This window comes from Cinclus cinclus, chromosome 1 (assembly GCF_963662255.1).
Source record: "Cinclus cinclus chromosome 1, bCinCin1.1, whole genome shotgun sequence".
Classification (NCBI taxonomy): Eukaryota; Metazoa; Chordata; class Aves; order Passeriformes; family Cinclidae; genus Cinclus; species Cinclus cinclus.
In genome coordinates, this window is record NC_085046.1 from 111,429,824 (window position 1) to 111,456,073 (window position 26,250).

At 35.2% G+C, this 26,250-nt stretch overlaps 1 protein-coding gene across 1 annotated transcript in view; it reads left to right on the forward strand.

Annotated features, from left to right (window-relative positions):
- Positions 1 to 14,880: 14,880 nt before the first annotated feature.
- The window catches only part of SNTG1 (syntrophin gamma 1), a 168,264-nt gene continuing 156,894 nt past the window's right edge, over positions 14,881 to 26,250 (forward strand). Inside the window, exon 1 of the mRNA XM_062513798.1 lies at positions 14,881 to 14,970. Within this exon, the coding sequence (XP_062369782.1) occupies positions 14,881 to 14,970 (90 nt within the window). The remainder of the gene's footprint in view (positions 14,971 to 26,250) is intronic.

Consider the following 26,250-nt stretch of genomic DNA (forward strand, 5'->3'; position numbering starts at 1 on the left):
GTAAGGTTAAAGAGTGGGTCTGGCCATGTATACCATCTCTGTACCATAAATTGGACTCTATTGAATGCTATGATGTAATCTGGAAAGGTAAGAGGGGATTTATATTTGCTGGAGATTTGTCAGAGTATGTGTTTAAATTGTTTTAGTTTATAGTGATGGAAAAATTTGGTTGGATTACAGAGCTTCAAAGTGTTTTTCTATTATCTTCAGCTTTCCCAGAGTTTCTTGACACTGTTCAGTTGCTGTATCTACCAAGAACTTCTCTCCCTGTGTCAAGTACTGGGTCCTCAAGTACTTGGTCTTTCTTCTGTTTGAAGCATGGGCCAAAGGTACTCAATGGTGTGTTGTAAGGAGATCAGTTTCTGCAGTTCTTGTGCACATCATCCCATGGGAAAGATACCCACTGCCTTCCACAAACTGCAAGGAAGTCTGCTAAATCGGCAGAATTAATGGTCACATTGTTAAAAAAGACCAAGGTGGTTTTGGTAGTCAGTGATTTCTTGATTGCTTCAGGTGTTTTGCACTGCTGTGTTTGAGAAATGTACAATTGGGTCAGCAATATGACATTTTTACTATGGTTGGAAAGAGTGAAAAGTAATTCTCAGAAATTTTTTAAGGAAATAAAAAAGAACTCTGTGTGTTCTTTTGTTTCAGTAGGGTTTCTTTTGTTGTAGTTTGTTTGGGGTTTTTTTGGTGTTTTTTTTTTTTTATCATGGCATATAATTTTGCATCTGTCTTGAAAAGGGCCAAAATAGTAAAATAAATGCTCTCCAATAATAGAGGGAAAAGGTTTTACCTTGAGGTAAGACAAAAACAATGTGGAGTTCCAGTTCCCAGATAAATGTGTATATAGACATAGGATGAATCTCTAAAATGGAACCTCCTTACTTTGTACAATTGGTAGTAAAGTGGCTTAAAGAAAAAAAAATTCAACCTCTTCTGCTCCATTATGGAAGGCCTAATATTGCTGATAAGTTCTTGTGCATAGATTTAATTGATCCCTTTTCCTTATTTTAAGAATAGGTGTAAGTTAATGAGAAAAAAATCTCAAATTACAAATTTGTCAAGTATTTAAAAGGTTTGTTGTCTACTCATCTTTATTTTATTTTCAGCATGTTCATTCTTTGACACTGGGTAAATTGTAAATATTTAAAAAAAAATCTAAAAGGAAAATGCTTATCATTTTGAGAAACTGGATTTTATCACACTGATAAAGGAGTAAGTATATGAGTAAGCATAACATCCCAGAAGAAATAGTTGCCTGTTTTGTTTTATATACTGCTGTATATGTTTATGTTGCTATTTAATTGCTTGGATGGGAAGATAATAAGTCCTTGTGCACACACAGTGTTTCTGTTGTAATCATTTGTAATTTACATTAGAATAAACTGGTAGAGAGGCACTTAGAAAGCCCTGAAAATATTTACACATCCTGCACTTTAAAAGTTTTAAATAAAGCAGAATATTTGCAGTTAATTAACAGCCTTAGTAACGAGAGTACTCAATAACTTCAAAATGATTCTAGCTTTAATGTCTTCTTGAATCCAATGTGATAATCTGGCTTTCATTTTCTGACTAGTTCATCCATTTTAAACTAAATTATATAAATAATTTATGAAAGCTAAATAGCAGATACCATCCCTTACTAAGAATAATTCACATGCATTAACTGCATTATCTAAACTGCTATCCTGTCCTTGTCTCTGTCCTGTAACAGTAAATGTACCTTAGAGAACAGAGACTGTCCAGGACTGCCTGGATCAAAGGTAATCATGTTTAGATTTCAGTTCTGTAATGAATGAAATATATCACATGTAAAAGAAAAATCCTAAGGATGAGATAATAAGTAGGATTTCTGTAAGCAGCAGTTAGGACAGTATGGAGAAGTTGTCAGTTTATTTTCCCCATCTTGTGCTCTAAAATACTGTGCCTTCTTCCAAATGGATTGTGAAAGGAATAGCAACTGTTTTGTGGTTTATCTAAATTAAAGCTAAGATGATTGGGAAAAAATGCATATCATCTACTATTCTTTGGGACCTGAAAGAGATAAACAATTTTTATTTCCTTACTTTATGTTTTTTTAGCAAGACTGGTAGTCATAAAAAAAAAAATAGTTGATCCTTTATACAAAATACAGCTTTCCTGACACAAAATAGTCTCCAAGTTTTATTAAGATTTTCCTCGGGTGGAGTTTCTTTTCCTTGGATATTTTTGTAATGTACACATCTGTTGCTCATTTGACTTTGCCATGAGAAGGTGACTGTATTAATTTTTTTTTTTGTTTTGTTTTGTTTTGTTTTGTTTTAACTGAGCTCAAGATAGGGCTGTGCGTAGCTTAATAAACCTTTGCTGGCTGTTCTTTTGGGGTGACTGTAGCTTAGCAGAGGCCATGCTTTGGAAATGTGAGCAGGGGTGGTGTATGTCTTTACATGTGCATATGTAGCAGTTGATACAGATACAGCTATTTATTATTATTTTTTTGTGTATGTGTGTATGTGTCTATGTAAAACTTAGGGTACACATACAGCTTGATTCATTGTTTTGTCAAATATCATCACAAGTGCAAGGCAGATGAAAGATGGAAGTAAGGCATCTTTTTAGATGAATGCTATACTTAAAGGCCAATGGTGCCATGTGGAACATGAGAACTTTTTTACTGAATGACGTGCCTGTCAAATAAAAGTATAAATGGAGTATCTCTTTCACCATCTATAGGTATAAACTTAAAATTCAAATCTTACCTGTAGGAAAATGAAATATATTTACATTAAGTCTGAACATTGAATAGTTCTTAAAAGAAGAATGAGAAGTGTCAGTACTTAAAAGAAGGATGAGAAGTGTCAGTACTTACTTGTAACGTTCATTATTACCCATTTGGGTTAATATGTTGTGATTAATTTAAACTTTTCATTTTCTTGCTACATTTTGTGCTTTCCTTGTATCCTGATTTTTTTCTTATTTTTGTGAAGGAGAAAAAGTGTACTAAGGGGTCACCTAACTTTCCCTATGCTTGTTAGTTGAAGACTTTAATGAAAATCTGCTAATAAACACCTGAAGATGAACCTGAAACAGTGTTGATACTTTCGTTCTGATTGGCTGGCTCTATATGTACATTTGTCTTCTAGATATTCATATGGACTGTGCAAGAGTCAAGTATAAGACTGAATTTTTTTGGTAGCATATGTCTATCCGCAAAGTGACAGCAGAGCTTTCTGTGGTTGCTAGTAAAACAGAGAGTACCCTTCCAGAGAAGTTTATCTACATTGCAAAACATTGTTTTAATTCCATAATGTAGGACTTGGGATTTTTTCAGCTGTAGGAGAGGAAAGAATTTATGCTGATGAAATATTTAAAAAAATATAATAAAGTATTTTACTTGTTATGTAATCCTGGAATACATCTGTGCTTAATAATCTGATATTTGATTTAACGTGTTATCAGCAGGGCATAATGATGGACTGGCAAGGTTTATTTGAGGATTTTTCCAGAATTTCCATTCAGCGTGTTTTGGCATTCTCAATTCAATTAATAGGTAGAAATAACAGGCCACTGTGAAAAACATTTCATTTTTGATGAGTCTCATTTATTCAAAATAGTCACTGGTCCAATACTGAAGAGTAGACATAGCTTCTACCTTGTAGCTGCCTACATGATGTAGGCTCCCTGTAGAGGTAGGTGCTTAGGAAATGGAGAGGAAATGGAGACGACCAGCCAGGCAGAAGTGGTTGGGCTTACCCTATTTGCAGACCAATTGCATTCCTTGTAGGGTGCTTTGGATTCTTTCCAGATGATTAAACCCACAGCTGGGGCTTTTTCAGAATTGTGTTGGTATTTGCCGGACAAATAAAAATTTATCTTTTTTTTTTTCTTTTTTGTCATGAAACATGTGTTTGCATCACTTCTGTTATAGATAGTCTCAATATGCAACACCACTAGTGCTATAGTCTAACTGTATGGACTTTGTCATTCTGAAATTTTGTAGCAGATAGGCAACAGTCTGCCACATTCAGTATCTAAAGGCTAAGGTCTTGGCTTTGTGTGTCATAGGTTTGGGTATGTCCTAGTGATGAGCTCCTACTTTATTTTTAAAGATTATTCTTTTTTTTTTTTTACTCTCTCAATATACCATAAAAATGCAACAGTTAAAAATCCCATTTAAAAATATTGGTGCAAGATTTTGAGCATAGGGAACCAGCTGAATTTCACTGTCAGTTCAGTTGGTATCTGAGACCTCTTTTCAAGTTGCCTTTTGATGAGTACTCTATTGACATGTACCTTGCCCCTCCAGTCCCTGCCTAGCATCTCCTCCCTAGAGGCCAAATGTTCTTCACATGGAAATAGACGTTCAGAGTGAAGGGGGAAAGTGGGAAGGAAAGGAGCATCTACCTTTCTTGAGGAACTGAAAGCTGGTCAGAATGTGTCTCTGGGATCACCCATCACCTCAAGCATCACCCACTGGCGGTGAATCCTCAAGCAGGAGAGCTTGTTGCCAGCCTATGGTGTTATAAACAAGGGGAAGAAGAGGCCAGCTGATCAGAGTCCAGATTTGCTACAATATTAAGTTGATGATCACCATTGATACTAAAGAGGTTGGTATATCGTATACCTAGTGTCAAGCACTATAAAATGCTTGTCTGCGCCAGTTGGCCCATAGTAATATTCCATTATGGGGAATTTTTAGTGGATGAAGACAAAAGTCTTTCTTGGTCCGGTGAATTTAAGCAAACATTTATCTTCCTTGAATAAAAACATGCAAAAAGCAAGATAATTGACATTAAAAAATTATTCTGCTTAAATTTAAGTTCTTACTGTTTTCAAGTTTGATTCCCCTGTTGCCAGAGTACTGTGCCAATAATTTCCTAGAGGGTATTTGTAAATAATTTAGACTATCCTTGTGATTTGAGGCAGGAATATTTTAAAGTATTTATTACTTTGGACATATAAGTTTGGAATATATCAAAGGAATGTAATTTCTAAGTAATGTGTTTACATGAGTCAAGTTAATTTTCTAACATGAGGTCCTCTCTATACCTCCTCTCATACTGCAGGGTAATAGAATCCTGTCTCCACTTTATTATGTTTTCATGTTTCAATCCAGACTTCTAAACACCTGAGCCTTTGTTCATTACAGATCCGACATTTCTTTAGCTTCGGACTGTTCTAAATTGTTTTCATGCTAGCAGAGATATCCTCAGCTAGAAGTAAGAATATTTTCTGTAGCTATTATCAGGAGCTAATATCTTTTAACTTTCTTCACCATGCTAATGAACTTCTACTGTACTGCTTCCTACCTGTCTTAGCCTTTTTCACTACGAAATGTGAAGATCATGTGTGGTGTTTCAAAGCAACTCAGATAATCCTCTTTAAAGTATGAGTGTCAATATCTGTGAGACAGAATATAGTAGGATTTCATTGGAATAGTGTTTTTGCTATAGTTCTACTTTGTAATGTAGTTAATTCATAACCAGTAACAAATTTTTTTTCTACCAGTATTTACTATTTTTTGCAATATACAATAATTTAATAAGTTTTAAAGATTATTATACCAACAGTATTTGCATGGAATACATATCTGCACATTATACCTATGTGTTTCTTGGAAATTCATATCTAGTGATGTTTACTATTGAGTATTTTCATTATTTACTTGATATTCCTGTTATTTCTTTGCAAAGAGGTTCCTTAATTTCAGTTAAATTGCTACTGACTTCTGGGGGAGAGCATAATTTTTAAAGCAAGAAGCATTTGTTCCTCTTAGACATATGCACTCATAGATTCCCCACACATATCTTCAGAGATGTACAGATTCCCCACAGTGTTTCACACATCCTGTTTGCAAACTGAAAATGGTTCTAAACACTATGGTACCTCAGGTCCTCAGAGAGACACGTATTGAAAATACTTGTACATCATTAGTGTGCTTTTCTTTCCTGTTCTGTGCTTTTCCAAATTCAAGTAAGTAGATGTAATTTGATCGATCTTGTTTTGTCTATTCAGCTTTTTTATGTACCATGTTTTATTTACCCAGTATGTCCCTCCATTAATAAATAGCTGTGTTCCTGGTGGTGGAATAAACATTTCTAGAACATATTTCAGAGGGTCTGAGGGAACTGCCTACTGCTGTCATTTTTGTTGACCATAGAGGCAGTTGAGCCTACCATGATTGTGTACCTAATAGAAAGTTAGAAATACTGAAGCCAAGCATTTTGGCCAGTATTTACATTGAAATTACACTGAAAAATTAATTTGTACAATTCTGTTTTCCTTCAGAACCACATTCTACATGATAATGGCTGTTTTGGGCATTTTTCCTAAATCTATTGGGCTGTAGTTTAGCACTTCTTGTTTCCTAAAGTTACTTCCTTTTTATCAAATGTCCTCATATGTCCAAGTAGGTCATAATGGTTGATTTTACAGCTCTTTATTTCAGATCCCAGTTGCAAACTTTTTCACTGAAAATTTACACAAGGGTTTGGTTTTTTTTCTTTTTTTTTTTTTTCTTTTTTTTTTGTTTGTTTGGTTGGTTGTTTTTTGTGGTTTTTTGGTTTCTTTTTTGTGGTCTTTTTCTTAGTATGTTGCATTATTTAGATTTTTTCTACTTCATTTTTAAATTGCATCACCTGATATTCTTCTCTGGATTATATTTAGCACATATAAATATATTCCAATTTAAAATCAATTTTTCATAATCTGCATTATGTTAATAATTTGCTAATTATTTGCTAATTATTTGGACCTCCCATAATAATTTACTGTTATCTTTTTTCTTGATTAGCTATTATAATTCTCCATTATTTGTGTTTCTTTCATATTCTCTATCAAAATTACTTTCTTTCAAGACAGTAGTAAAACTTTTTTTCATGCTTTGTTCTTTATAATTTTTCTAAATTACCTGTGCCCCACAGTATTCAGATCTCATTTAATCTGTCTTGTTACCATGCAACTGTCATGCTGCTTTAAAACTGCCTTTATATTCTTATACTGATGGGTTTTATTTTAAAAGTTGTTATTATTATTCTCATGAATGTCCATTGTCCTTCAGCTGATTACATCAAAACATATTTTCCTAGCCTGGATGGGTTTTTCTTATCTCTTATCAACTTTTTTACTGACACCTAATGTGTTTTTCTTTTGAGATTTTTCAGTGTCCACAGTAATTTTAAGCTTTTCCTATAAGCTCTCTTTAGCAAAAGCAAAACTAAGACTATTAAGGCTTAGCTGCAATCCATTGTATCCATTCAAAAACTTCATTCTGTCCATATAAACCAAGTTCAAGGGCATCTTGCTTAGCCTGAAATCTCCAATCTCTCAATGAACATAATAATTTCTTTCTGCCATTGAAATATGTTTTGGTTTGGAAATCACAACAGATTTATATAATACTCTGGTTTTTGTGAGTAAAAGAAAAAGAGCTTTGCACAATACAAGGTGGATTTTTCAGCTGTGTCACAAAACCCCTGTCTGTTTAGATAGCATTAACTGAACTATGGAGTCTGCACAGGTTGCTGTTTTCTGAGAAATTTTGGCCGAGTGTGTCTTGCAACCAACTCTATTTGTTGCATCCTGAAAGGTCATGGATATGAACTTGGGGTGTCTGCTCATCCTGGTTAAAATAGGGATACCTGAATGTGAAACTTGAGCAAACACTTAGGCACAGAAAGAACTGCCCAGACAGAAGGTTTTGTATCTTCTACCTGCTTCTGCTGGCAGAGTTTGGAGCGAGCTGAAGCTTCGTGCATGCAAGCATGATGTTTTCTTTTTCCCTTCTTAAATGTATGGAAATTCCTGGTTATGAAGGATAAGCCAAAGCTTCCTGTTGCATGGAGGCAGCAGAAATAAAAAGCAGATAACTCTGAAAATGTACAGGAAATAATTTAGTCTACTTTAGTTGGACTGACTATTTCAGAATTAAGATCTATTAACTGTATGCAAAGTGAAGACTGGTAGGATTTAGCTATATTGGGTTGTTTCCCTAAGGTTTTTATGGTCAGTGGGATTTTGTGGTAGTGGAATTAATTGCCCTGTCATTTTTCTTGAGAGTCAATAGCAGAATTGCTTTGCATCAACCAAGAGTCATTTGAATGGGGGAACCATACTGAATGAAGCAGATTTATTTAAAATGCTTGCAATTCGATTTGTTTTCAGACTAATGTTTTCCCTGAGGATATTTTCAGCTCTAAGGGCAATAAAATCGTAAGCTTGACAGTTTGAAAATTACATGGAAGATAAGAAGATTCCTTGTAGATGAGTCTGTGTTCTCTACTGAAAAATCACACCTGTTTGCCTCTAGGTTGCTATCTAGATCTAGAAAAAGAATTTACCATTTATTTTACCTGCAGCATTTTGTTCTTAATCTCATTGGTGTGAATTTGCCTCATGTCCTGGCAGTGTGCTCACTATTTTTATCTGCCTTGCCTCCAAAAATTCTGTTCACCCTTCAACTTCTGAACACGGAATCTCAGATCCAGGCAGCTGCTCAAAAGTGTCATCCTGAAACACTGCCAAATTCCTTTTCTTCTCTATTTCCTTTTCTCAATCCTGCTTTTGATTGTCTGAGCTGTACCTAAGAAAGGGAGATAGTATGGAGAGTTGGTAGAGTTCAAAGAAGGAAGGAAGTCTGTGCATGAGTGGTAGAGTAGTGAAATAAGTTGGTGGTCATCACAGTGGGAGACACTCAGCAGATACTGCTTCCAAGGTCTTAGAGTGCTGCTTGACAGCAAAATAATGACTCATTAATGAAAACCAAAACATGGTTTTAAATGTCACTGATTATTTTTATACTCTAAGAGTATTAATCTATGTGAATATCTAAATCTTGTAACAGGTCTGATAGTACTGGATATTGGTATAGAGTATACGTAGGGCATTTATGTCCTTGCTTTTTGAAACATGTAAGAGAGACTGTTGGTTAGAATCCTAGTTACAGTACAAGTCCAATGGAGCCTGCATATATAAATCACTGCAAAGTATTTTGTAAGCTCTCAGTCAGGAATATGCACCTTTATTTCCTTCTCTGTTAAGAAAATTTCTGTGCTGTTTCTTTCTGCTGGGGAGACCTCATTGTGGTCTTCAACATCCTCATGAGGGGAAGTGGAGGGGCGAGTACCAATCTCTTTCCGGTCAAAAACAGCCTGAAGCTGCTTCAGGAAAGGTTCAGGTTGGACATCAGAAAAAAGTTTTCACCCAGAGGGTATCTGGGAACTGAAGCAGGCTACACAGAAAAGTGATCACAGCACCAAGCCTGTCTGAGTTTCAATGTGTTTGGACAATATTCTCAGGCACACTCTCAGATTTGATTGATGGGGCTGTCCTGGACTTGATGATCCTCATGGATCCCTTCCAACTCAGCTTATTATGTTAGTCTATTTGTGTATGAGTTATTGCATGTGCTGGATAGAGACATGCTGGGGATTTTTATGCATGCTACGTTGAAAATAGCTCTAACTTTTCCATTTCCTCGACTTTATAAAACATGTCCCCTTCACAGTCCTTTCCTACTTCATACTTCTTTCATGTTTTACATCTGTCTCTGCCCACCAGTACAGACTCGGATCAGACATCTTAATTCCGACTATTGATTTAGCTGCAATTAGGACTAAAGAAACTACCCAAAACTTTTTACTCCTACGGAATGGAGAAAAACAGCTTTCTGGTTCAGCAAATGCTTATACATATTTATTTGCTAGCTTCTTTGTGGATGTTATGATGAACCTGCTTATCAGGGAAAATGACTTGAAGTAGTCTCAGATCTCAGTATCTGTGATTCCAATTAGGAATTTAATAAATGCTGAAGCCTTTTAAATCTTTCACTTATTCTTAAAGTAGCATGACAATAAACAGCTGGTGACAGTGGAAAAATTCAACAGGAATCTTCTGTCTAGATTAATTTCTTTTTTTTATTGGATTACAGAGCCTGCATCTGTGACCATGACATGTCTGACTTCAGAGAACTCATTATTACTTCCATTGTGCTCTAGCAGTTTTCATCCTTTGCAGTCAGAGGTGGTGCAACTGCTTTTGAAGAATTTCCATGCTCGAAGGGGGGATAAACATTCTTTTATAGTTTCACTTCCCAATAGGATAGCCAGATCGTCTTAAAAAAAAAGAATAAGAGTACAACAGTGTTAGACAGACACATTTACCAGTGTTTCATTTACCTTCTTACAGAAAGATAAACTAAGTGTTTTCATGCTTTAAAGACTAAATATATTCTGGCTAAAATTCTTGGGAGATTTCTCAGCCCCTTTGCAACATTTGAGGAGCTTCTCTGGGTTTTGCAGATCTGTCATAACTCCTGAAGCCTATTGTGTAGTACTTAGTTGTAGGACTGCTGAGTGTCAGGAAATTGCAGTGATTCCTGCACTGCATGTTCCCGAGGCTTGCACTGCCCCGTTGCAGTGTTCAGGGCAGCATGATGGACATTTCAAGGAGGCACAGACTTGCAGAACAAGCACATATCAGAAGTGTATTCACAGGTAAAATGTGTCGAGGCTTCCGGATCATTCATTTGCTGGATGTATTAAATACATGGCAGAGACACTGAATTCACAGGCACTGAATTTACTGTACAAGGAAAAAATGCAGAAAATGATGAATTTATGTAATTCAGCTGTTGCTCAATGTATTTTCATATGATTCTGTGTGAGGAAAGATGGCAGTTTTTGACATTAGAATAAACTAAAACTTCTTAGATAACTATATACCATCTCCAGCAATTGTTTCCTCTATAAAATATTTTTTGGTGCTTTTTGTGGTCTATTTTGATGTAGGAAACAAATGGGAAGTGGTTAGTTTGTTGGTTTTTTGTTTTTTTTTTTTTTCCAAAAGGTGGGAAAATATAGCAAACTAGGTCGTTATCAAGATTATAAGTACTTTTAGCTTTTTAGCTGGGTATTTACGATATTGCTTTCTTATGTGAGTAGGAGAATAAATAGAAATTATTTTGATCTGAGTTGTGCAAAAGCATGTGAAATTTTGGTCCTGGTTACAATAATTTACATTTTTGTCACTGACAGAAGTGTACTTTGGACATGGCCTACGAGGACTGGGTCTAATTTATAAATGTACAAATGAAGCCACACATCATGCTGCATTGCTCTGTAAACTTCTGCATCATGACTCCTGTCTTTTCAGTATTTTTAAATGTCAGCCCTAAGTTTTTCTTTCTTATCTTGAGAGTTGTTTTATTATAATATCAGATCCCAGAGAATTATAGACTTCTGCAGCTTTGAAGCACTTCATCCATCATACTGGCCAAAGATATTATAATGCTTGGCTTGATGCATATAAAAATCCCCTCTTATGATGCTTATGGTGCATCAGTGGATTTCTACACTGCAGTTTTCTCAACTAGAGATTGCCTTCAAAGTACAAGATTTAATGTGCTTTTGATCATTTGGCCAATGATTATAGACTTTTTTCTTACTGGTCGTTTGCCAGTCATTTAGGGAAGAAAAGGTTTATTTTCTAATGGTGCAAATGTGTTATTTATAATTTTTTCTGTAGATGCAGTTCCTAAGGAAAGATCATGAGTGGAAATAATCCAGGCATGCTGGTTTTGAAGGTTAAATGTTTTCGGGGGAGTTCATAATTAGAGATACCAGTTTCATAATTTTATGGTTTGATTTATTTTCCCTTTGAGCATTTTGGTCTGTTCAAGGCTATGGGGACTTTCTGTCTAAATCAGTAAATTAGAGCTATTTATGATGAAAAATATGAATTGAGATTCCTGCACATCTTAACAAAAAATGTGTCATCATCATCAGTAATGAAACGCTGGTGAGAAAAGAAGTATTTTGTATGTTTGGAATGTCACATGAAGCAGGCTTTTTTTCTGTCATAATACATGTTTTCCCTCCAGCGTTTTTTTTTTTTTTTTACCAGTGATTGCCAGCTCCTCAGCAAAACTTCTGCAGTTTCAGTAATGGAATTTTTTCTGAATCACAGTAAGAATTATCTCTGCTGGAGTTCAGCCCTGATAAATTCTGTCAGCACAATGTCTATGCCCTGTGAAAGTCCTGTTTCAAGGGTGAATTTTAGTCTTTTGGTTAACATTTACATCTTGCAGCTAGCAAACTACTTGTACTTGAGTACCCTTGTGCATCCAAATCATGAAACTTGTGGAAGTCTGCCAATTTTATAAAGAGTGAGGTTTTTGCTAAATGCACATTTTATAATATCACTTAAGTGAAAGAGAGCAGGCAGAGGTTTAATAAAATAGTTTATCATTGAAAAAATAATTTAAAAAATTCCTACAAAGACAGGAGTACAAATGTATTTAAATCTTGCTTTTTGTAGCTATCTCCCCTTATTTATATGAATGAAACAACAAAAATGTAATCATCACCATTCAGAAATCACACATAATATTTGTTCATTGCTGCTCTGCATTTTCTTATTCTTTCTTACAATAGACACAAAATGAACACAAATGGAACTAAAAATCAATGAATCCCTACTAAGAAGAAATACAAGGCACATACTGAAGGTCTGATGTTCAATACCAGCAATTTTATGTTTTCTTTAAAGAGGTGGTCTGTGGCAACTTTCAATACTGTCCATAACACCAGTAATAATAAATAACCTAAACAAATGAATCCAAATTACCTGAATAGAAATTAAATCTTGAATGTGTCCTTTTCACACATCTGTGTGTTTGCCTATAGTAAATTAAACTGTTTTGAAGCTGGTGTCTGGGATACATGCAGTTTCAGTAGCTTTAATGGCTGAAGCATTAATATTTTAAAATTGCTTTTCAAAATGTTCTGTACCTTCCTAGTTTTGTTTTCCTTCTGCATTTCTATATAAAAACAACACTTTGGAGCACAACTGTTTGTTTTTTTTTTTCTTGTGCACTTCTGGTTTAAATGTTAAATCTGCATGCATAACCTGTAAACAGAGTGCATTAATTTTTGACATGTAATTAATGTATCCACAGACATATGAATATAATGCTATATTTGGATTTTTGTTTCTGCAGATAAAAAGCATTTAAGGTGAAGTTTCATTTAGAAGAAAATTAGCTTTTGAAAATGGTAATTTAGAGAAATGTGTCAGAATGAACTTCGAGAGATCATCCTGTACAATCCTTACCTAGAGCACAAGATCAGCTGCATTTGAACCAATTCTAGAATACTTTCACTTAATGGATTCCTAGAACAGAAGTTCATAGCTTCCTTAGTTGATTTCTGTGAGCTGCTCAATGGTTTCTACTCCTGGTAAATTCTTCCTTATATGTAACTCAAGTCATCCTCACTATGAATTAGTTCCACATGTTTGTGTGTGTATATGTATTTATGTGTGTATATTTAAAAGTATATGTCTGCATGTGCTACCTTTTCTCTATTCTGAGTTATATGGACTTAAATTCTCACAGTCTATAGGTTATATTTTGTGTGTTTGATTATTCTTATTGCCATCCCCTGAACTGGCTCCATCTTCTCCATGTTTGTTTCCTTGATGTATTGTACCCAAAACTATAAACAAACAGAAGTCCACAGGAGGCTTTTGTAGTGCTTGAACAGATTGGGTGGAACAAATGCTCCTTTATTGTAGTTATCTCAAGCCATCCTCCATTGGCAACGGGAGCTAGATAAACCTTATTTCAGCTGCTCCAAGAGCCTTGTTTCTGAAATTAAAATGAGAACTCTACTAGTAGCTTGTATTGGGGGACAGAATTACACATCAGTTTATGAAGTAAGGATAATCTGTACACAGTAACTATTACTGTCAATGATATTTCAGATATTGCATCACTCTGAAGGTCACAACTTCAACACCCTCTACCCCACCCCAAACCTCCAACCCACAACAGTGCAGGGACAGCTGTGCTTGTACTATTCACTGTGTGTGTGTACTGCACTGATTTTGGTGGGACACCATTTAGACACTGTAGCCTATCAAATGTTAATCAGTGCTGAGGGTGTTCTACCTGCCCATGGCAAGGACTAACTTGATAATACATTGGACATGAGATAGAGATATTACTTAAGTTGATCTTGTTGCACTGTATTTTCATTTAGAGACTAAACCTGCCTTTAAAATTTGATTTCATATTCTCATGCTTTTTCTCTGTGTGTTTATTATTTTTTTTACAGTGGGTAACCTGGTATATATTTCTGTTCTAAAGCTCAGAATTACCATCCTCTGTTGGTAGTTATGGCATTAATATGTATTGTGTGCAGTGGCACAGAGTTGTATTCAAGACCTGAAACACCTGTGGCTGTAGATAAAACAAAACAAAACAAAACAAAATTAATTTCATTTTTAGTTCCCAGCTTTAAAAGTTCCAGGGAATTGTATGAAAGTAAAAATTAATACTAGACTAATGCTCGTATTTCATAAGTCATATCAAAAGCTGCTGGTTTTATATAGTGTGAATCAGGTTTGAAGCATTTTGCAAAAACAAAAGGCTGACAGGAAATTAAATTCTGAATAAGAAATAAATATCAGGACTATTATGTTGTGGTCTTCATTGAGAAAAAACGCAATGGATTCTGCTGATATTAGAATGAAGTGAATGGTATTGAACATCTCTCACCTCACTATTTTTATGTCTGCTAAAAGTTTATAAAGTCGATAAATTTTTCATGTTTATGGTATTTTAGAGCTTCTGCCCTGGTTAAAGCTTTGTCCATCAAAAGTGGTTGCAAAGCTGCAATGTGAAGAGGTGTCAGGTATTGCTTACATACTAAGAAGTTTAGGAAATACTCTAGAGATTCAATAATGAATTTTCCTCTGTGCTGTAGAAAGTGGTGCTCTCTGGGGAAATTAGAAGGAAATTAATGACCATCTGACTTGTAAGTGGTAGCTATGGTTTATTGTGCCTTAACTAATAATTTACTGAAAACAAACAAACAAACAAACAACCCTTGTGGGAAGATGGTTTGTAAGGATAGTGCAGAAGGCAATTTCTTCAATGAATTACAGCTGTACCGATTGCTGAGGAGTGGAAACAGCCTTGCCTGTCCGGTGAGGATGGGTGTTATAAGAGTGGTCTAGCTGGTCACTAGTTAGTTGTTCATGCAGAAGGGAAAAAGTAGACTTGTAGAGAGAAGGAGGAAAGGAGTCAGGGCTGTGTGGAGCTGCCTGAGAAAAGGCAAGAGATTTTCATGAGGGACTGGTGATGATGCTAGTTGTGTCTGTCTTGACAACTACAAACCCACACCTGAAGTGCAATCTGTTCCTTGCTGAAAACTAAAATAAGAAAAAGCCTTAAAGAGCTTTCAAAAAGGATACTTTGCAGATAAAAAAAAAAAAAGGAACATATATATGATAACTTGGTTATAGATTTTGTCTTCATTGTTAAACTTCATCTGATTTCATGAAACAGACAGAAAATTATGAAATGTAGTCATTACCAGAATAATATTCTTTCAAAGCATTGAACAGCCTTTAATACTCAAGATACATCTAATCCCTTCCACATTCAGAGTAAATCTTACTGCTTTTGAAGATTTGAATATAAAAATAAATATCTGCCCGCTCATTGAAAATTAGTGTTAGACATTGCAGTATAAAACTTTTAATGGCCCATGCTTTCAGCTACATTGCTATGAAGACAGAATTGGTTTCTTTCATATTTACTGCTGCATTTAATACAAAATGTTAATGTATACCATATATCTACAAAACAATATTCCACTGAGGTTTGTTTTTTCTATGCTCTGTCATTATTTTCCCTTACCCAGTGAAATTGGTCAGCATATTGTAGTTGCCTCATGTAAGTTTTCATTCGTGAAACCATTTTTCTTCATGTTGCCAATGCAAAGTTTTTGTAACAGCAGTCATAGAAGTCAACATTTTCATAGAAACAACTTGTCATCCAGTCACTTGTGCAACAGGTTGTTAGTACAATCATTGCATCTCAATAAGATAGTCTCACCCCAATCAGTTGCACAAAACTGAGTGTAAAATGCCATTATCTATCACTCTAGGGTGACTGTGAGTCTGTGACGTGCAGAAAATTGCGATGTGCTCATGTAAATTATTCTGAGTGAACATTTGGAGGGGAAATGGAATTATTATGCAGCATTTATATTATGCTGTTGCTGAAGGCATTGAGTCTTCCTCTTTAATTGTAGCCATAATTCCTGCTGCAACAATATATTAAATTTTATGGCATATATGATACCCATAATGAAAAGGAGAACTATTAAAATTATGGTTTTGGAGCAAGCTGAATGATGCATAGCACAGAAAAAAAAAAAGTTTGTAATTACTAAGTGCAATTTAAATACTATTTATTTGTTTTATTGAGTAAAGAAGGAGTAGTGAACTATTTACAGTTTCTTACAGGCAGCATAAAGAAATTATCTCCATAAGAAAACTGTACAAACGTATGTTGTTATGCAATGTGGTTGAGTCCTACAACTTGAAATTAACTGGATCCATCTGTTGAGTCTTTCAGCTCATGCATGTTCCTGGTGCATCAGCTTAGGTAGGGTTAATGCGTCCTTCGCTGCCAAGAGGAAAGGGGCAGCCTTGGTGGCATGCATGAGCAGTGCCTTGGTGTGGCCCCTTCTGTCCCTCCTTAAACACCTTCTTCCACCCCCATGACTCTGAACATCCTCTGTATGAATGTGAGGGTGTCAAAAGGTGGTGATGGTTGGGGTTGCACAGCTTTGTTTCAAGCTCTGGATCACCTGCTGCACTGCCCGTGTGCTGAGGGGTTGAGGGACAGTGAGAGCCAAAGGAGGGCTAGCACATCTGTGTCTTGTGATAGTGATCTACCCCAAGGCTTCTATTAAAACACAGCTGAATTAATGGTTTTTTTGTTGCTGAAAAGGTGGGCTGAACCTGAATGAAATCCTGCTGTGTTTAATTTTCTTTACTGATCCCCTTTTATCTACAAGAAATGAAAGCAAATAGATTATTGCTAATCTTAAATGAGCTATTTGTCTGACAGTGGCAGAGCTGGTGGCCTTTTGATTTTGGTTAGATGACTGTGAGTTAACATTACGACATTGAAAGAAGCAGCAAATTATCTACATTATCTGTTTCTGATATGCATCAAAATGCATTGTTCATTCTAATTTTATTCAGTGCAACTATGTATGTCCTGAGATACTTCCATTCATGCCTTTTGGAACTGGGATTTTGAAACTAAATGTCACATGCAGATAGGGGTTTATATTTAATGATTTGGAATTTATTTAGCGAAAGAAGAGTGAACAGAAAAAGGAGAATATTCCTTACTGTGCATTAACTGGCATTGGAGATCATCTGACTGAACTCTGCAGTAGCCACTGCAAAAATGCTTTAAATAATAGAATTATTTCTGTGCTAAATTGTATATATTGGCCTTTTCTCTAATTTTTTTTTCCATAATTGCCTGTATTATCAAGAGAATTCTGAAGAAAACTCCATGGTGTCTCTTAATGACTTTTTCAAAAGGCTTTTAATATACAACGGCTGTATATATTTAATTCAATTTTTGTACTATACCTATCTTTGCAGTTTCAGAGACTATGAATGGTCTTGCAGCACCTAATTTCTGTCTGGATTGGCAGGGTAAGATACAGTAAGTAGGTACCTGCTGAATGTGGCTGACATCAATTGTTCTTTTCACCTGAGAATCGAGATGAGACAGTTAGACCTTGTACTACTTATTGCTGTAGAGCAGAAGTGTGGATCTCTCACACACTGACATGTTTAACATTTAAACGGTTCAGATCTTCTCCCAGGAATTCTAATTCTGCTTCAGCAGGCTAGTCCTGACATGGTTTCATGAAATGTGAAAGGAGAGGCAGTGAGAGAAAATGGAGTATTAGTCAATGCTTTAATTTAATGGCCCCCTGAATTTTAATCTCAAAGTAGGACACATTTCTGAGATCCTTTGTTCTGTGTTTTAGAACAGTGTCTCTGAATGGAACTACCTGGGGGATTTCAGAACACAGAGTATGGTGGGTTGAAGCATCACAGTGTTTCTGACTTAAAAAGCATAACAGCAATTTCTCAAACCTGTTGCATTGTTTAAATCACAGTCAGCTTTCTGCATGATTTTTCAGAATAAGAGGTCAACTGCTGAGAATTACCTGCATTATTTTCAAAAAGAAATTGCAGATAATGAAGAATTTGGAGAATTGCCTAAATTCAAGTAGCGCTAATATATGTCAAGTATACATTAATTTAAGAAATAACACAATGTTAAAAAAATCTGAGCAATAGGTTTCATCCTGGACACAGCTCATCCATCAAATGAGTTGCATATTGAGAAACACATTCTTTTCCATGATACAAAGCAGACTACAATATATTACTTTTGTGTATTTTCCTCCCTTTCTGTAGCAGAACTTTTCAGCATTTTACAGGGAATTTTTCAAAATTCTTCCCACTTCTATTTGGTCCAAGTCAGCTTGCATCACTGTAAATACATAAATTAAATATAGGTTTGTTTTTTTTTTTTTTTTTTTTAGGATTTGGGAAAGAGACTCTGCAGTATTATTCCAGTGTCGTTTTGTTTTCTGGTTTTGAACTACCATTTGTTGAAAAATGATTATTTTATTTGGAATATTAAGAGGAAAAAGAAAAAAATACTCTGGCAGGTCTTTGGGAATACTAGTTTACATGACCAGTTTTCCAAAAGATGACAAATGTAATACCCCATCTTTAGAATTTAGGAAGGAGGAAGCTATGGGACTTGAAGCTAGAGACTTACAGCAAATTCTTTCAGTCAAATTTTTTGAATATTTGTGTACATACACTAGGACATTTCTAATATTGTAGACTAAGAATGGGTGCTTTGAACCTTACCAAGTATGCCTTGAACTTTACCAAGTATGCCACATTCAGCTTTCTTACATAATTTTCAGATATAAATAGAAGGAAATTGAGTTTGGGAGGATCTCCAGCAGAAATTAAAACCAAGTCCTAATATAATTTGTAAAATGATAAGGAGTCAGACATAAATTGAAAAATACTAATAAGGATAATAAGGGGGCTATGAATACGGTACGATGTCACAAGCAAAATATTAGAAGTGAAAATGATAAATGAGTGCAGATATTTTATATATTAATTATTAATTATCAAATTCTTGGTATTCTTAGCTCTATGCAATTCAGTGAGATTCATGATTACGTCCCCTGGGGAACTTCAAAGTCAAACATCATATGGAAAATGCAGTTCATTTTCACTTAACATACAGATGAGTTGCAGATTCAGCATGGTCCATATGTACTGGGTGAAAAAAATAATTCAAGTATTATGTTCAGTTTTTATTCATGCTGTAGGTTTTTTTTTTTTTTTCTTAAATGGCTTCTGCTGAAAAATGGAAGCTAAGCAAAGGAGATCACAAAGTAGATGCTGCATTATAAACTTAATTGAAGTCCAAAGGAATTACAGTTTGAAACATGTGTTCTTTTACAAAAGATGGAAAATTCCTTCAGTCACTACAAATAATCTCACGCTAGCAGCAGAGGCTAGTAAAGTATCTCTGACCTGGAATTCACCTTTTTTTTGTTTTCTTCTGTCTCCCATATTTCTTAAAATAAAGGGTAAATTGAGACTATAAAAGAGCAACAGAAGGAAGTATAAGAAGTAGTCCCTCAATAACCAATTTTTAAGTTAAATTTTAGATTTCAAAATAAATTTCTTTTTCAGTGTGGTTCAAGACCAACTGAGTTATACTATACAGACTTGTATATATGAAAATTTCCTCCCTGAAACTGCTCAGTAATGGTTGTAATAGTGTATGTCAGGGGTTTTGTTTGATGATATTCGTGTGGACTATTTCAGATTACTTAAATTTCAAGGGTTTCTTGTTATTCTACAAAGATGCTATCTGATATTTTTATATTACGCATTGGTAGCATTTCTTTTTTTACTCCATGCTCAAGAATGCAAATCAACTACTACCATTAGTTCCAGAAGCCTTATTGAATCTGTTACTTCTGGAAGTTAGATAATTGCAAAATAATTTTTCATCATAATTTTTTAATGCATAGGAAGAACAAAATTCAACTTCAGTCTTCATAGATGTGAAGACTCACTTCCTAACTTTAAAAAATGAGAATTTTAAAGTGGTAGCTTCCAGAAGGAAGGAAGGAAGGAAAAGACTTTTGCTGAATTCTTGTCTGAAAAGCACCAGGAGTTATTTACATTTAAAAAAAAAAAAAAAACTATCAGAATAGAAGTTATTTCTTTTCATCTTGTGTTTTTCTTCAACCAAAACCTACCAGAATTATTGTTGTGCATTATTGCATAGAAGTGGTGTTGGGTGAACACATCTGCTTCCCCAGGAAATGGGAAAAGATGTTCCAAAGCCATATCAGAGCAGGATTCTAGATGGAGTGGTGGGGGATACACACAGGCAGTGAAGGTGATCTGATGAGCTGGACAGTATAATGTGATTTTTACAAAGACTACTGCTGTGTTGGTATCTTGAAGTTTTACAGGCAACTAGTTCAGGGACAAAGGAATTCCTAAAGCAGCTGAATGTTGTCAAATATACTGAATGAGACTGAAAAAAATCCCACAATGCTGGAAAGGAAAAAAAAAAAGCTTGGGTACTTGGCTGTTTCAGACTTTGTGAAGACCATTATCCCAATCCCCGCAGGGCTGGCCATGATCAGGTTTGTGATCCAGTCACATAGTGAGGGGTTTGTTTTTGAAAGTGGAGGAAACACTGTTTTTCACTAAGTTTATGTACACCAAGATCAGGAAGGTAGCACATACTGTGTTCTCAAACATTATGCCACAGTTGTGGCAGCAGATTGTTTATCAGTTAGTTTTTCCCCTAAGACAGTCTGCTAAAAGTCAGAGGAGCCTGTAGAAGACCATGAGACTGCATATTTAAGGACAATTTTTTTTTTAACTATTAAAAACTCATCATGGAAGTTTTTTCTCCCATGTTTTTAACTGATGTTCCCTCTTTCTTCAGTTTCTTCCACCACATTTTAAGAATCCAAAATAATTGTGAACCTTGATGGATATTTACTACTTGTCAGTCCTAATAATCTTTTCCAAATCATGCTCATGTTGAAGTGGTAGATTACAAATTCTCAGAGCAGTACTTTCAGATTCTCATGGTATTTTCTAGGTTCACTTTTAATGATTGTTAAAACTGCTAATATTTTTACGGAAAGCATTTAGTATTCAGAAGAAGAATCAAGAAAAAGGAACTTGACTAGTTTAAACAGCAGGAAGATTAAATATTTCTCATGGAGAAAGCAATTGTTTTAAGTGGGATTTGATGGCTGTTAAACCATGAAGAAATGCAACAACCTGGAAGTTGTGCTGTTGCTGGGAGAGGTAATATTGGCAACACACACACACACACAAACACAAACACAAAAATCTTGCTTTTCAAAAGAAGCATCTTCCAAATATTGAAACACTCTCTAATATCTTCTTTAGCATTCTAATTTTCACCTGCTTTTAAATCAGGCTGTCAGCTATGCTTTACAAAGAATGATTTAAAAATATGGCTAAGTACCACAGGCAAGCATTATAAAATGCTTTTGAAGCTAGAACCATCAGAAAAAAATTCCCTCTCAGTGTCAGTATATTATACTTCACAATTATTTTTTCCTGATAAAATTTCAAGCTCAGATAAATCTACATGATACCAGGATATCTGAGACCAATCTTTATTTGGACATGTTTATTAAGTTGCAAAGGAATACATATTTTGGGTTCTCTGAGTAGCAGAGTTTTTGAAATTAAGTTTACAGAACTTCTGCTAAGCCATCATTTCTCATGGTCATGCATATGTCTGAGATTTAACTTGTCTGCTATTTACTCTCAGTATGTCCTTGTAGTTTACCCTGATGGCATTGCTGTCACTTACCCTGAAAGCAAGAAGCTAGTCTTTTCTCTGGGCTATGTGGTTGGTCGTCAACAGATTCTAAAAATAGTATTTTGTTCTACTGCATGATCTTAATTTAGCTGAACTTCCTGCCTTTAATCATTCCTTTGTGACAGGTTTGCCAAATCTCAGATCGTCAAACGTGCAGTACAGCCCCACAACACCCACATTCATTTCCTGCATTAGTGTCTTGTGCTATCATTGACTTAATTTGCCTTAATTCAGTGTCACTGGACTTCTGTATGGAGCTTGTTCTCTTTACACATCTCTTTCACTTTAACATTTCTAAAATCGTAAAGGATGCTTTTAAGCAGTTGTGATTTAGATGGTACCCAAAACTGCATTAAATCCAGTAGGTATGTCACAAGCAATGAACTTTGATAAATCCTGTAATCTTGGTAATTTCTAAAATAAAGCCCAGTTACCACAGCCATCCAACTAAAAATGCAGGGGATTTATTTCTTCATGCATCTCTGACCCTCTTTCCTCAATATTATTGCTTATAGTCAGCTTATCCCAAAGATTTACATATACTTCTCTTTTTCCAGTTTATATCTTTTGCTATTCAAGTCTGCTAGGAGGAATGAGAGAGGGAGAAAAGAAAATGTGTAAAGAAGTTAAGTTCTTCTGTATGCCTAAAGTACTTTCCTTCAGTTTACCAGTCATATTTAGCATATGGTATACTACTGATAAAAAATTAATAACATTTATCATAGCAAATAATAATGTGTAATGGGGCGGGGGGGGGAGAGTTTTCAAATATGTTTCCCTTTCTCCTTCACATTTTTTCTTTCATTGGTCTTCTTATTAATTATCTCTTCTCTCTTCTCTCATGTTTTTCTCTTTCTGTTTAATGCTTTTTCCTCTTTCATCAGTCTCATAAGGCTGGCATTGTGTTGCTGTGTTACTTTTATTAACCAAGTCTCACTCTCTTTCTCTCAAATTTTGTTCTTACTTCCATTACTTTTGGGGAAAATGTATGCTGAAAAAGAATCCTATAGCTTCTGTCTAGTTCCCCGCAAGATGAGGGGATGGAGTCTTTAAACTATAACTTTTCCATTCCCTGAAATAGATTATAAAGTGAATAAAGATGCTGTGACCTGAAGTCTGTCCTCTCCCCTAGTCTCTTGCCTGAAAGACTTGGAAAGTAAAAAGGAAGAGCAAAACTCCTGCTTTGCTTCAGCGACTGTCTGTCTGAAGTAGAGAAGTCCTTTGGCACTCTTTAGTGCACCAATATAGATATTAATCTACTATTCTAGTGAATGTTGGTGATATAATTGGAATTTTTGAAATTTGAGTCCTGTTTGATTTCAAGACTTATGTTTAAAGTATTTCAGATAGGTTAAACATTGAAAAATACTTGAATTAAATAAACCCATACAAATTTAAGTCATCACTGTGTATGTGGTATGACTCAGTTTCAGGTTACATATTCACAATCTAAATTTTCCACTGGAACCCACTTCTTTAAAAAGAGTCCACATAAAAAGTAACCTATGATGAGGTATCTTCTGATACTCTCTGGGGTAGACACTTCAGAGCTGCCATTTGAGCTAGTTTACTGGCTGTTCCATTCTGCCACTTCTTGTGAGTTTCCAAAACATGAAGTTCCTAAGTCATGTTTATCATTGTCAATGGAACTGGCTTCTGTCATTGAGGTAATAACATAAGACAGCTTACATCCATGGTTTTTAACTGTCTTTTCCTATGCAGTAGGGAGGCTGTGAGAAAGATGTCTATTAAAAGTCACCCTTTTACTAATTCCAGAGTCATGTAGCCTGTTGTTTTGGAGAGTATTACTTGTCGTGGACTAAATCCATATAAGAGTCTGTACTAGCAGCATACAAAAAGAGACAATGAATTTGCTGGCATTGCTTAATTTTTGTATTCTGTGCAGGAAAACTGTTGTAATGCTACCATGCCTGTGGAATTTTGGTCTGATTTGGGGTATATTTCCCTAGAATCGGTTTTTTTATTGTGGCTACAAAACTTAACATTCACTGTCTTTTGTGTTGCCTTCTTCCTCATCCCTCATCATTCCGAAGGAAGCAAAAGCATTCCCAGTTTGATGTACCTTAACTCCTAATTTTGACCGACAAAGTTTTAGATTTCCTTCCCCATTCTTTTCACTTTACTCCTGGTAAAACTTTTTCATCATGACTTCAGCATCTTCCACTCTGCTTGATTGTATAGTTCACGTTCTCATTATCTTTTTTCATCTATGTTTATTGACGTGTGAGACAATTGTAGAAGAAATTAGTGATATTAGTCCCACCATTATTACAATTACCTTGCATCATGAATGTGCCTGGGATTTTACAGAGAAAAATCTTTGACTTTCAGTGTTTGCCATCTTGGCTTTCAGTGAGCTCAACAATGCATTAAGTAAACTCTAATCTGAACAATAGTTAATTGTATAGAAAATGTCATAACGAAAATGAGTAATTCCCACAATGTGACTGATTAAATAGGGATGCTACTTTTAGCTGTCCACCCATGTGTGCCCTGCACAGGTTTCATTGTGTGGCAACTCTATTCTGGATCAGCACAGTTTACCACTAGACAGTGTTTGTCTGAATCAACCTCTGTTTCTAAAAGTGGAACACACTTTTGTTCATGTTTTTTTTCTGCCTTACTGTGACAGCCTTATAGCAGGATTAACCCCCTGCAGGATAGGAATGTGTGGACAGCTGGGATGACCATTTCACAATTCTGTTTCAATCTAATTCGATAAAAAAAGGATTTTCAGTGAGGGGTGGTGCTCTCAAAGGGATATTTTCTAATTAGCTGTAAAGTATGTCTCGCTGGCTACTTAAATTTGTTTTAATTATACACTGCTTTAAATGCTATGTTTTCCTATGTGGCATATTTTGCATATTTCAAGTTCCCTTTTTATACATTTTGACAATGTAGTACTGCAGGAATAGTTTGACAGTAAATAAACATGACTTGATGATATTACAATAACATTGCTACAAATTCCTGCTTTCTGGATTCCAGAGTGGTTAAAGAGGCTTTTGCTGCAATTGTATAAAAACTCAAGTGTAAGATCTAATTATGTTGATTAATTTTGAGCCAAGTTGTTGGTGTTTGTTTTCTGTAAGTACTGAATTCTTCCATACAGAAACACTTGCTCGAAAAAAAACAAAAAAACCCAAACAAAACAAAACAACAAAACAAAACAAAACAAAAAAACACAAATAAAAAAAAGGGAAATATGGTGAAGACTGCAAAGAATGATCCTGGTATCTCTATTGGCTAGAATTTCCTAGTTCATGCACTGTTCACTCACTGTTTGAAATAGAATACTGTTGGGGATTTTGGGTTTGGTTTTTTTTTCAGTATTTATTTAATTTTTGTTTGTTTGGTTGGTTTGTTTTGGTTTGGTTTTTTTCTTGCTTGTTTGTTTTGTCTACTTGGGTTTTTTACCTTAACCTGAGCAAGTGTTTTGTTTACTGGTAGCCTTTATAAGTGATTTTTCAGATAAGGCAAAACTGTAGCAGCAACTGCAGTAAACCTTGGTCTTTCTCTTTGTTGTAGCTATGCTGTCTCAGAGATGACAAAACAAAGGCATAGTTTTTATTGGTGACAATTGGAATGGCATGCTTTCTTGTTAATAATAGGAATTTTCAGATAGGAATATTGCTGTTGATTACAGGACCTGGTACTAGAAGCTAAGTCACAGTTCAGACTTAATTCTAAATTTGTCAAATGGTCAGTTAAAAACATTGATTTAAATATTTATATGGATTGTTTGTTTTGTTTTTTTTTTGTTGTTATTGACTTGATTATTTATGGCAAATCTGTAAGTTCATATTGTATAGAAGAAAGGAAGGCGAAAAAAAAGGCAGTGAAGAGAATCAGTAACATTCAAGGATCAATGACCTGACACAGTGAACAAGTTTGTCTAAGCAGCAGTGCAGCACAGAGATGCCTTAGTCCACTTTAAATAGGAAATCTGTGGTCTTGCTCTTATAATGTCCAGGGGTTTTTTTTGTTCTCTGGTGTTTTACCTAGGTGATTCTGATAACATAGTAATTTGAATTCAATGTCTCTGCAAATAATGTGGTTTTTTTACCAAAAATAAGTACCTGGTTTCTTCTGTTTTTTTCCAGCTTGCGCTGACTTAGTTTTCCTCTATAACTTCTCAAACTGCCTCTCTGCCTCTCTTTGGTAGCTTCCAGTCATATTCCCCTTTTTAAACCTTTTTACCCCTGATATCCCAATTCTATTTCAGTGAAGAAACTGACTGCAGCTGCAAAACTGGTGGTGGTGAAAATTTCTAAATAGAATGCAAACTCCAAATAACAATATGAAAATATGCACTGAAATATAAATTATGCCAGTTTTTTTAGTGGACTGCTGTGCTTTCTGTTACCATCTCAGTGGGAAGGACTGATACCGTCTAGTGCCATTATGAATGTGTTACATCGTGATGCATA